General features: G+C 36.5%; 1 protein-coding gene across 4 annotated transcripts in view; it reads left to right on the top strand.

The window, feature by feature from the left end:
* PXDNL (peroxidasin like) overlaps positions 1-13,699 on the top strand; it is a 522,877-nt gene extending 509,178 nt beyond the window's left edge. For 2 of the 4 annotated variants that reach the window (XM_072604570.1, XM_072604572.1), the window contains 2 exons: positions 10,933-11,046; positions 13,174-13,699. In XM_072604570.1, coding sequence (XP_072460671.1) covers positions 10,933-11,046; positions 13,174-13,305 — 246 coding nt within the window. In that variant the 3' untranslated portion in view covers positions 13,306-13,699. Of the gene's footprint in view, positions 1-1,131; positions 1,365-10,932; positions 11,047-13,173 lie in introns of those variants that run through there. The other 2 variants (XM_072604573.1, XM_072604571.1) reach the window with 2 other exon arrangements.
* The last annotated feature ends 61 nt before the right edge of the window (positions 13,700-13,760 follow it).

The raw sequence follows: 13,760 nt of genomic DNA, 5'->3' as shown, positions 1-13,760 counted from the left end.
CACACACACACACACACACACACACACATGCCTTTGGTAAATCTGTGGGAGAACACAAAAGGGATGTGGGCAGGCATGGCTGATTGGGATCTGGAGGAAAACCCATATTGATGAGGCCCTAGATCCTTACAGGTGTCAGTGTTAGAGACAGCAGTTGTATAACTTAGTAATACGCTAACATCTCACTCACTTATGTTTGGATATAGTTTCAATTACACTTTTTCTATTTTGGCGGGGGAATCTTCCTTTCTGTAATATCATGAAAACAAATGCCTAGAAGCCTTTGAAATTATATTTCTTTCACTATTATTTCTTCTGTATATGCTTGCTCATTTTTAGCCATTCTTCTCAATTTTGCATTTTTAAGTGTAATTTCCTCTTCCTGACATAGTGTGATGGTAGAGGTCCAGATGTGGTGGTTCCACTAATATTGCTTATGAGGATAGGTTGCCATAGAAATGCCAGACAATTTATTCCATTTCATATCTATTTATTGTTTTCCTTCCATTTTCATCCACAAATGATCTTGGGGCCTACAAATTTAGTAGGATCACACAGAAAATGTGCCATTGGCTTGTCTTCACCTCAGTTGCTTTCCGGTTGATATTTTGAGGCTATGTTGCTCATAATTTGCTGTCATCCTCCATTTTACATGTGATCTTAGGTTATAAACTGGTGTTCTCCTTGACTGCCATATTTCTACTTGGCAAGAGGTTCCAGTTTTTGTGACATTACGCAGTTTAGGGGCTCCTTTTGGCCTCTTCGTCCTGGCAATGATTTAGCATTTGCCAAACTTGTTGGAGAGGGTTATTGAAGATTGCAAGCAGGATCACTTAATAAAATGGAAAAAATAAGTTCTGGAGAAAAGAAACCCACAGAGAGTTTAGAATGAGATCATCCAAAAACATTTCTAGAAGGATGACAACAAAAGTGCTCAAGAAACAGATTTTATTCATTTTAATTTAGCATTTATTATGTGCCTAGTATTTGAATGTCATCATGCTAGGCAATTGAAATACAAAGACAAAAACACAATACTCCCTATCCTATTGATAAAAATAGCTGGCATTTATGTAGCATTTTAAGGTTTGCAAAGTGCTTGACAAATACTATACCATTTTATCCTCACAGCAATTATGGGAGGTAGGTGCTGTTGTCATCCCCACTTTACAGATGAGGAAACAGAGACAGAGAGAGGTTAAAAGACTTGCCCAGGGTCACACAGCTGGTAAGTGTTTGAGGCTTGATTTGAACTCATGTTTTCTTGACTCCATGTTTAGTGTTCTATCCACCATACCACCTTGTTGTCTACTTTACTGAGGGTATATCAGACACAAAGATGAATAAGTACAAGGCTAAGTTGAGAAGAGAGAGATCTGTAACAACTTAGAGGGTCTTGAAAGGCTGTGGATAGGAGGGGGCACTTGAATCAAGCTGTGAAGGAAGCTTATATTCTAAGAAAGCAATTGTGAGTAAGGAAAATATTCAAGGCATGAGGGACAATCTCTATAAATATTTAAATGGGAGATAGAATGCTATGTTCAGGGAACATCAAGTAGCTGTCTGAAGAGAAAAGCCTGCATGTAAAAGTTCCATTTGGGAAATCCTCAGAAGCATTGGAGTTCTAGAACTTTGGCTACTCTTTATGGTTGATTGCTAATGGGTCATCTCAGGATCTCAGGTGGATGTGGTGCAGGCTCTCTATTGGCTCTCCTATACTGGTGTCCTTAAGATACCTTTAGATATTAAAATAGTAAGAGAAAGTTTTCTAGCCTATATAAAGGTTTTACCAAAGAACGTAGATGAGAATCCCAAAGGAAGAGAAGACATGGTTGTATTATTTATTCTTAAGGCAAGTATAGTGGTCACACACCCAGAATATATCATAGATTTAAGTATTTAAGTAAGTACATATGCAATTTTGATAACAAAATATAAATTGGGCCATCTTATTTTCTCTGTGTAGATTAGAAAATGCATCCAAATACTATGACTAAAATAGATAGCTAGCATTTTTGTAGCACTTTGAGGTTTACAAAAGGCTTTACAAGTATGAAAATCTCATTTGATCCTCCCAACAATCTTGGGAGGTAAGTGCTATTATTATCCCCGTTTTACAGATAAGGAAACTGAGGCAAATAGAGGCTAAACAACTTGTCCACGGCAAACAGCCAAATGTTTATTTAAATTCAGGTCTGCTTGACTTAAGTCTAGTGCTAATTGAAGAAAACATTTATTTTTGTGTCTGATGCATTGCAGAAGAAAGGTATAGGGTTTTATGCTGAATTTCAAAATGTTATCGGTCTCAGAAATGTTTCTGAAAATCTTGTTCGTAGATGCAAGGAAAAGGATTTTGAATTTACAAGACTTAATAATTATGGTATAGCCCATGAAGTCATCATGTTTCTCAGGGGTTGATGTCCAGAGGAACATGGCAAAAAGTTTACTAAAGTTTAGTTTACTAAAGGCCCAAGGAAGCCCTTAATAAAGCACAATAGAAACCTTGAATACTTGAAGAATGACACTAGAATGGGAACTTGGATACATTGTAGCTATCTACTGCAAGAGGCACAGTCGGCCAACATGACCCAACTCCTTTGCAATTTATTGGCAAGCAGAGCAGATATGAAATTCAAGGTTTCTGATCAACAACGTTTTTGATGATTGCTTTATTTAGAGATGTCATGTCAGGATTGATGCTTTGCATGTAGCACTGCAAGAATGTTTCTATTTGATAGGGAATCTATTTCAAAACTCTCCCTAGTCCCCACCGAATAAACATTATCTAAGCCCTTAAAGGCATTTTCCTTCCTATGACAATATTAGTTTGAAAATGGGGTGGGATCAGTAATTAATGGGAAAAATATTTTACTTATGATTTCTGATATTTTAAGTAAACCAGATTTTGTCAGTTTTAGGCTAACTATTCTTTCTGAATTGACGATTCAAGATTTTTATAAATTGTTCTCCCAGATAACTTACTCAAGGCAAAGCTGACTTGAAAGATCAAGTTCAGTTGCATTTGAATAGTAATAAAATACCAAATCTTCTTCTTTTAACATCAGTTATATCTAATGAATCTTACTTTTTAAAAGTCTTTTTGGCTATTAACAAAAAGCAGCATGGTCAAGAGGAGGAATTCATATATTCCATCAGACTCCACCCATTTTTGTGTGGTTGGTGACCTAAGAATGCTTCTTTTGTATTTTAAAATACAACAAAACATAATTTTAAAATTTATAAACTGTTCCTACAGCTGCCAAAATAAGCTGCTGACTAGATTTGGCCATAGTTTGCTGACCTCTGTCCTAAAGGATAGAGAGTTGGCTTCAAAGCTAGCTAGACTTGTGTTCAAGCTAGACTGTGTGACACATACTAGCTGTGTGATCCTAGGCTAGGCACTTAATCTCTTAGGGTTCTAGGCCACTCCCCAAATTGTATGTTGCAGAGATGGATCCATTTTACATTGTTAGAGAGCGTTTTCTCCCCTGAGAGCTCTGTATACAAATTAATTCTCAGTTCCTCTCTCTATCCTTTTCTGTTAAAAACAACAACAAAAATAATTTTGACATGCATCAATAGTATGACAACACAATTTTTAAAAAGCTAATATGTTCTCGTATTTATTCTGCCTTGATAGACAATATATGTAGTATTGTATTCAATTCTGAACATCACTGTTCTGGACATTGCTTCTTAATTACAAATACTGAGGTTTTTGGTATGTGTGTTTACTTTTGTTTTTGCCTTTATGGTCCTAGTAGTTCTTTGAATATAGTAGGTGATTAATAAATGTTTGCTGAATTGAGGATGGTAACCATGATAATGATGGACCCTGAAATCATAAATATCAATTGAAAGAACCAAAAATGTTCATTCTGCACAAGAGTTAGGTAGGAGATGTAATAGATTTCTTCATATATTTGAAGGGCTGTTAGAGGCAGACAGATGAGATTTATTCTGTTAGGTCCCAAAGGTCAGAACTAAGAATAATAAATAGTAACTATAAAGGCAGATTTTGGTGTTTTTTTTTCTTCAAGCTAACATTTTCCTAACAATTATTAGCTGTCCCAAAGTAGAAAAGTAGACTTTGGGAGTTAGTAAGCTTCCTGTCACTGGACAGATCTCCTCCTGGGGTGGTTGTAGAGGAAATTCCTGCCCTGGAATATGTTCTTTAATGCAAAGGAACTTTCTGATAAGTAGGTACCAGTATGCCTGGTCTCATTCTTTCAAAATTAAAAACAACAGAAAAAGAAAAACCAGGCTCATTTATTTCAAAACCAAGCCTACCTCATCAAATCCTGTCCTGGGACCAAGTAAGATTTTTCACTTTATTTAGCTTTCTTGCTAGTTGTCTAGGCTAGATGACTTATGAATTCCTTTATAACTCTGGGTTTTTCTGATTCTATTAATTTGGCAAGTATTTATTAACTACCTATGCTCCCCCAGGCACCATGTAGATACTGGAAGGGACCTTAGAAATCACCTAATTCTACATCCTCATTTTTCAGGCTAGAAAAATGAGACCCAAAAGATTAGATGACTTTTACAATTGACTTCCAATGGTCCATTATTCATTCTACCATTCGGTGCTTATTCCTGAATCCAAATTTGGGTGGACAATACTTTGCATATTGGATTTAAAAAAATGATTTACTACATATTTACAGTCTTTGCTTTTGGGGGGGGGGTGTTCATTTTAGCATTCTTAAGAATGAACAATAAGCATTTTTGCTAACTAGAATGCTGGTCCTCTATGGGCTGCAACTGTGTGATCATTGTAGAATCAGACAAGCCAGGTAAGTTTGTTATGGTTTTTGAAGCCTGCTGTATAAACAACAGGAGACTTTTGGATTTCATGTTTACTGTAGAACCACAACGTATGATTAGACTTCATTGTGAAAAGCCCTAGCATCTGAAATATGCTTAATAAAATAGAAAACCTGAGCTATGGCAAATTAAAAAAAAAAGTCGGACCACATTAGTATTTGCGTTAATTTTAGATTGCAGGTTGGAAAAAAAAAAAAACCTCGCACTCAGTTCATTTCTTTCTCCAAAATGTCTTCCATATGGAAGTGTGTGATTAATCTCCTACAAAAAAAATGTCCATTTTACGTTATGAGGATTATCTACAAATTAAGATAGCTGAAAAGCCATGATATGGTGGAAGAAGCCCCTTTTTGCCACTTGGCTTATCTGATGCTTTCTGATAAAGGAGATAAAGCATTTTAAGGAGGTGCTAAGCATTGTACAAATATTGAGAAATACTTTGCAGTGAAATGGTAATGCCACATTATTGGGAACTAGAACTGGGGGTAGTGAGTCCATGACCTTAGGAAAACATGTTGAAAATAATAATAGGGCCATATCATTATTAGTTATTGTTATAATTTTAACATAGCTTTCAGGACCAAGTCATAGGAAGTAACTGAAAAGAAACCAATAACTCATGGTGCGGAGATTTTGAAGTGGTTTAGTTTCTAGCAGACATTTAAACAGAGGTCAGTTTCCATTAGCCTTTGGAACTGTCTGTCCTGTTTGTTGATCACAATGGGGAGCTGGGTGAATGGAACATTTGCAGTGACAAACTGAGTAATTTAAGGAAAGTATCCATGAAATGAAAAGGTTCATACTCAAGAGAAGTTTACTGGCCATAGGGCCGATCTGCTGGCTTGAGTGAAAACTAACTTAGAATCTTAAACAGTTACCTGGGCCACTAAGATGGAACTTGGTCAGGGTCACATGACCAGAGTGTGCCACAGGCCAGGCTGGCACCCATGTCTTCCAGACTCCAAGGCTGGGTCTCTAGCTGCTACACTACACTGTCTTCACTTGAATAGTGCATAGGTAAAGCTTAAAAAATAAACTGCTGAATTTAAAGAAAGGGATATATGATAATAAGTATTGTCTTTTATTACAACTTACATAGTTTTTTTAAAAAGTGCACTAAATATTATCCTGTAACAATAATAAGATTCTTGTCTTTTTTCCCTCAACCTGGATGAAAACTTTTGGTATCATTTTCTTGACTTCATGGCATTTCTCAAATTAAAGGAAACTTTTTTATATAATAACTTTTTAACTTTTCTATAAAGAAGTTTTCAGGTGAAATTTTTTTGTTCTGGGAAGGTACACTGATGATCTAAAATTAAGTTAAAACTTTAAGATCTCACTTTCCTCAAATATCATTATGTCAAGTACAGTATAACTGGTTGTGTTTGTTTTCATTTAGTTAAAAGGCAAAATGGTTTTTTTTTTCCCTCTAGAAAATCAGTTTGGTATTAGATTAACCTCAACAGAGAGGAGGGAAAAAGTTAAACAATACTTCATCATTAAAATAAAACACCTTGATATAATGAGATGTTTAGGAAACAAAAATAAATGAAAAAGAATTCTAGATTAAACAGAATCCAAATTCATGAACAAACTTTACCTATGCAATTACTTATCACAACACTTTCAAGATTCTTCTGTTCATTTTATTTCTCGACCACACTTTCAATTTTTCCAATGTTGCATTTTTTTCCTGTAAGAGTTAATATTATAATCCCTCTCTAAAGTGTAATCTAGTAGATACATAGAAAAATGTAGGAGCTTGACCAGTGTGGTTGGTGAAGCAACCACTCTCCCCTGCTCCTTTGACCACACTGCTATTTTCCTCTACAGCCCACTGTTTTAGCCTTGACCTTGCATAGCATGTCACCAGGGATGCTCTAACAGTGTCTATTCTCCTCACAGTGAAATTGTACTTTCAGGGGTTTAAACTATGTTATATGTTTGGAGTATTCCTGGTAACTTATTAATGGAGAAGGTTGTCTTATCTTGGGATAGGTTTTTTAGGGGGATAAAATAGCATTTTTCCCTTTAAAAAATCTCATTAAAACCCCCTCTGGTGACCTGTCGTGACATAAAGGGGCTTCTGGAACTGTATGATATGCCAGTTGAATACTGATATACCTTATAGGGCTGGAAATGCTTTCAGTGTAGAACCTGTGAAGGACAGAATAGCTGTCATCTGAGAAAAAAACCCATCTAAGTTTAGACTTATCACTCAGTTAGCTGCAGAGCAATGAATGCACTGTCTAACCACTGTATTTCATGAAGATAATTTGCTAAGAAGTCTACTATATTTCATGAAGAGCATTCACCAAAGTGTACCAGGGTTACAATCTGCACTGGGGAGAGATTACTATCTCTATTGACAAAAATGGATCTCCAAAGTATTGAAGGCCAAAGTAGTTCATCGTGATGATATTTTGATTTACAGAATTATAGAATCTGCAGACTGGAAGTAGGGCTTTTTACCTTGGTGTCTGAGAATATTTTAAAAATTAAAAATATATTTAAAACTATGTTTTCATATGCTTAATTTCCTTTGTAACATGTATTTAAAATATTATTCTGAGAGAATATCTGGTCTCACTAGCACCTTAAAATAAATTTCTTCCACAACTTACTCAACAAATAATTCTCTTGCATCTTTCTGATTCTGATTTGCTTCCTTACAGTGAGGAGAAGTCTATCGAGACAACCAGTCCCTCTTTTAGATAGCTCTTAGTGTTTTTTTTTTCTCCCCTACATCAAGCTCTTTAAATCTTCTACCTATTTCTTTTACTTCTTTCTTCTCTTGGATTTATCCTTCTTCCACAAGAAAGCTGTTAAGATACTTAAAGATATCTACCATGCACCTCTGTTCCGTACACCCCTCCCAACATTCATCTTTCTCTAGACTATACATCTCCAGTTGCTTCAACGATTCCTTATATGATTTGCTCTTTGAGGTCTTTCATTGACCTGGATGTTTTTCTAAAGATGCTCTCTTGATTATCAATGAGCTTTATAAAATGTGACAAATGAGATTGAGTTTTATTTTTTCTTCTTTTTAGTGACCAGGGCAGAATATGGCAGAGCTCAGTTTTTTTCTCCTGGACAATAGACATTTTTCCATATACGTTAAGATTGCATTAACTCTTTTGACTATCATATGATACCACTGAAGCACATTGAGCTTGTGGTCTAACCAGACACCTGTATCTTTTCCAGATGTACTGCTTTCTGTGCACACCTGCCCCAGGCAGTACATATGAAATTTGTTGTTGCTGTTTAAGAGTTGTTCTACTACGTTATTGCCCAATGAAAGTCCTATTCTCATTCCTAAACCTGGGATAGAAAACTGAATCAAAAGCTATACAAGCCTTGGAAAGGCCTACCAAGCTGGAATGTCTTCCAGTAAGTCCAGGCCAAGGGATGGATGATGACCTTGTGAGAACAAGCCTCACTATGACTGGAAAGGATTATATAAAAAGAGATTGGCCAGGTGATGAACTATCCTTTGAACAGGAGTGGTTGCAGTCTGTGTCAGGGCAGAGAAAGAACGAAATAATGGATCTTTTCAACTATTGAACAAGTAATTCTTTTGTAACCCATTTACAGTTAGTGGAAGACAGACTGAGTTCAATTTGGGGGATCTGGAATGACAGAATCATGGAATTAGAACTGCAGGGGAGTTCATCTAATACCAATACCCTCATTTTACTTTGGAGCCTAAGTAGCTTGACTAAAATCACACAAGTCATAAATAATATAGCTGGAGCATGAATCCAGGTTCTCTGACCTCTGATACTGTTGTTCTTGCCACAACACAATGCCATCTCCAAAAGTAAGATCACACCAGTACTTGCCGCTAGTGTACTGTTTTTGCCGTTGGAAGGCCTGGGGTCAAGTCGTCATCTGTCACGTACTAACAGTGGTAGGATTTTACTTGGGACTTGAATGAAGCCAGGAGGCTAAGATGAGGAGAGAGACCAGTCCAGGCATTGGTTGAGCACCCTCCCCATACACCTCAAGTGGGAAACAACAATCTCTCCCTCCTGAAGGTTCCCTTAGGATCTTCACAGTCTATGTGGCCAATGGAAAACAAAGTCCAAGTTATTGCTCCTCTCACTCCAGCTCTTGAACATGGTCTAGGAACTCATGTTTGGTTCAGTAGCTGCCTTACTGCTCTGCAGCTGCTCCTATGACCCACAAGACACCAGTGGAGGTTTGGAAACATCCCATTTTACTGCTACTAATCTGCATTTCCTTAGCTGCCTTCTGTTTTTCTCCTCCACTACCCATGCCACTGCTGCTTTTTCCAGAAGTGTTACAGTTTTTTTTAGGACACCTGGGCCAGTATGTCTTAGGTCTAGTTGACACATTTCTAACTTTGTGGTCAGAGACGTTTAGTAGACTGCTCCTTGGAAAAACCTACCTTTCAAAAAAATTATTTCACACTTTTACAAGGTGGTAAATAGATCTAGAGGCAGCTGGGTTGCTGAGTGGCTAGAGTTCTGAGCCTGGAGTCTGGAAGATCTGAGTTCAAATCCAATCTCAGACACTTACTAATTGTATAACCTCAGGACCCTAATGTTTGAATTAATCCACTGGAGAAGGAAATGACAAACGACTCCAGTATCTTTGCCAAGAAACCCTTTTGGATGTCATTGGCATATTATAGTACACAGAGTCATGAATAGTCAGATGTGGCTAAAGAACTAAACAATAAATGGAGCAGTATTATAAAATATGAAAAATTTATTGTAATGGAGTGATTTAGTCTATTGACTATTTATAACATGTGAATAGGTTAAAAACCTGAGAGTACAGAACTTTGGCCACAGAGGTAGAAATGTTTACAATAACCTCCAGCTTTGCTCCACTCCACTTTTCCAACTTCATTGTTAGGTGTACTTATAACTACCTGCTGGCTCATAAAGGGGCCATTTCAAAGAAGGTTTTGAGAAACTGCTTAACCTGGTTCTCAGTTCCACTCACTTTTTAGCATCAAAGGCCTATACATGGCCTTTGTCTTTTGAGCAGAGGGAAAATACTGGAGCCCTTTTCTTTCTTTTACTTATTTTTCCAATTTCCAGCCTCATCTCTTCTTCTCAATGGTCCTAGGATATGAAAATTACCTCCAGCCTAGCACATGATTCTAGAAGGTTTTGAAAAAATGGAGAGAGGGAATGTTGCAAAACTGGAAGCCATTGTAAACATAGCTGTCTCCATGGCAAAGGGGCTGAACTCTTAGGTTTTTAACTTATTTGCATGTTACAAATAGTGGATAGACTAAATCATTCCATCAAAATAAACATTTATTCACATTTTTAAAAAATTGCTAGATCCATTTACCATCTTGTAAAAGTGCGAAATAATTTTTATTGACAGAAAGGTAGGTTTTTCTTTTTTCCAAGAAGCAATCTATTAACTTTGCATAACTTCTGGATGACAGCTTGGTGGTATGAGGCTTTTAAGTCTAAGCCATTTGTAAATGATGCGGTTAAATGTGTTTTTGACCATTCAATGCAGCTACATCTTTGAGCAGATTAGACTTTCCAAGGAAGCAAAGTTTGGTCAAGTAGCCTGTAGAGCAATCAGTACTTTTCATATTTTTTGAAGGTGTGGTATGGTAGGACAACACCTTGGGAGAAATCCCTCAGATCCATAAAACAGCCTTTATTGTATGCATTTCAACTGTGTTTGTTTTCTTGTTTAGTTTTGTTGTTGTTGGTCTGAACCAACTAAATTGATTGTCTACTACTACTACTATTACTATTACCACTCCTACTACCACTGCAAGACAGGATTGGGACCTATGATTTCATTGCTGCTTTGTGGTAAATCTGGCACCCTTAGAATTTACCTGAACTCTTTCGCCTTACAGAGATAATATAGAACACTTGAGTTTCTGTTTAGGAATATAGATATTGGAAGATTCTGGTTCATTAACTTTGGAATGAAAATGTTAAATAAAAATGAGGGTACAGCTTTGAAGTTTCCTATGCCTTCTAGGCTTGTGCTTACAGTATGTAGTATTTCATTAAACCATATTTTTCATTGGCTTAGTCTCTCTCTTCCAATTTTTGCCTCCTTTCCTTCCATCTCCTTATTCAGATAAACAAGCTAGAGGCTCGCCTGAGGCAAGAGGGATGCATGGATGATAATAGAATTCATAGGAGGGACAATGAACACTGGATGAAGGAAGACTGCGTTAGCTGTATCTGTAAGGTACGTTTGACTCTAAGTTCTTTCATCACCCTCCCTCTATTTTCCCTTTAGTTTCCTGTCTGTTGAAGCCCTGTGAAGAATTTCTTCTTGAAACTCTGTCCCTTTGTGAAGCAGATTTTTAGGCATAATTTTGAAGGTTGGCCTAAGTGTGTAGTGATCAATGACTTTCCTGTTATTGTAGTGAACCAAAAGGGTAAGCGTTCAGTGCTTAAGGCCAAGATTACACTTTGCATAATTCTGTCTACTGTCCAGTGATTTTTTTCTCTGAAATGTATGAACTTTAGTCTTTATGCAGACCCTGGTTTTGGAAGATGAGAGAATTAATGTCAGGGTCTTGGACACGTTGATTGTGACAGAGTAACCCAGTTGGTGACACAGACCTACTGTAGATCCCTCTCCCTTTCCTTCTCCTTCCTTCTTTCTCTCCCTTTCCCTTGCATGCCCCATTCCCCTCCCCCTCTATCATGTCATGCTATATAGTAAATGTTATGAGGTCTAGTTTAAGCCCCATCATGGGAAAGAAACCAGCATATTCCTTATGACTGTTAGCAGAGTTGTTTTCTTCCAGTTCCCATAAACCATTTTCATTTTCTTTCTTGATGTACTAATATTTTTAATTGTGTACTTTGAAAAAACTACAGATTCTACCTACACTTAAATTGTTGAATCTATTTAGTAGACATATGGAAGGAAGAATTAATGGAGTCCACACTCAAATATATTTGGGGTTACTAGACACATTGTTTTTAAGGTGAAAGCATATCACAGTGCTTATTTGATTAAATCAGTTTCCAAATTCTGATTCAATTATTAATCATTTCTGAATGTATTATGTCATAGGCCCTGATTGAAGACAAAGTTATCTAAGGATAAGCAAATACTCAAAGTAAAAGCAAGAATAATCTGCAGAAAAGTACAATTGCAAAATTTGTGATACTAGGGGGCTTCCATAATATGAGAAATTATTCGGATATAAGTAAATACCATCCTTTGCAATTGTTATTCTGAGATAATGAGTTTGATTCTTTTAAAACTATGTTTGCAAGGACTATATTTTGTATGATTGCTTTTGGCATTAGAGAAGCCTACCTTCAAATGACAGGTTCTCTACTTGTCAGTCTTCAGAGACATTTGACTAAATTGTTTTAATGTCAATAAAGCAAAACACTGGTGTAACTCTTCTAATGGTGGGCACTAGGGAAATTACATATTTACCTCATATTAATGTCTAGTTGCTAGATTTGTGACTTATCTACCCAAGCAAAGCCTTGTTCTTAACTAGAACTTGTCATGAGGAGGAACTTCACCCCAGAGGAACTACAGAGAAAGTCATTCTACCCATACATTTGGGGTTCAGCAATTTTCCCTCCTGTCAGTGCACCTCTTTCACTCAAGACACTATGGGATGCTAACAGTATTCCACAAAAGTTTTACATCCTGTTCCTCCACTGGACTGTTCCCTCCCTACCCTAGGCAGTGAGGTTGCATTTTGAGTCAGCAAGCACTGACTTCAGATACTTAACTAACTGTGTCACTTTGGGAGAGCTAGTTAAAACTCTACTTCTGTTTCCACATCTGTAAAACTGGGATAATAATAATGTGAGGATCAAGTAAGATAATATATATAAAGCACCTTTTAAACCTTAAAGCACTACATAATGGTTTTCTATTATAATTCTCATTTAACATTGTATGGGGAGGTAGTGAAAGCAATTTACTCTTGATGTGTGTATATCTCTAGTGTCCACATCTATATTTATATGAAAAGCTCGTGGTCATTAGAAATTTTTCAATGCATGTAATTAATTAATTATTGATTGAATGATTTTCCTTCTGGAAAGTATATATTTTTTTCTGATGAGAAGTGCTAGGTTTCCACTCAAGAACTCATAATAGGTAGTTCATTCAGTGGGCTTCAGAGGCTTGACAAAGTTACAATGAACATATCTTACATGAGACTATACCCTAATTTATTTTGATTGTAGCTACAAAGGATGGGGATGTGGGGATGGAGACTATATAGGTCTAGAAAATGTTTATTTATATATCAAAAGAAGAATTGGTCTAATTTCGCTAGGTGTTTTTTGTCATGAACCATGGAGCTAATATTTAAATATTACCTTTCAGAGTGGTCAGGTGACATGTACTGTGGAGACCTGCCAACCTGCAGAGTGCCTCAACCCACAAACGGTGAAAGGAGTGTGCTGTTCCCTCTGCATGGACAACAAAAAACCAAATGATTTCCCAGAGGGACTTTAACAAACATCTCCTTTTCCTGGAGTTCATAATAGGAAGTTAAGACATGTCATTCAGTTCTGAGCTTTGGGATAACAACTTATGCTCACATTTTGACATGAAAATGCATGCTGATTTAAAAATTCAGACTAGTTTAAGCCTTAAAATACACTGAACATATTTTACCATTTTCTCTGACTTTGCCTGAAAAAGTACAAAAGTAAACAATGTCATAAAAACTGTATTTGAAAGCCTTTGTTATACTGTCAAATATTCCCTAATCTGTGATTACAAGTCACTGTTCTCAGAAGCTTAAATGGATGATCCTATGCTCTCTTTACTACTCAGTTTTAAAGTGAGAAGAATTCTGTTTTCTTAAACTTCAGTAATGAGTAAAGATCTCTGATTTTAAAGTTCAGACATATTGCTGTCTCAGTGAGATTGAAAGTCTAATCAGATGATATTCCTACTTATTTGGG

The sequence above is a fragment of the Notamacropus eugenii genome, chromosome 4 (assembly GCF_028372415.1).
Source record: "Notamacropus eugenii isolate mMacEug1 chromosome 4, mMacEug1.pri_v2, whole genome shotgun sequence".
NCBI classification, from domain to species: domain Eukaryota; kingdom Metazoa; phylum Chordata; class Mammalia; order Diprotodontia; family Macropodidae; genus Notamacropus; species Notamacropus eugenii.
Note: the sequence above shows the minus strand (reverse complement) of the source record. Positions and strands in the feature narration are given on the sequence as shown.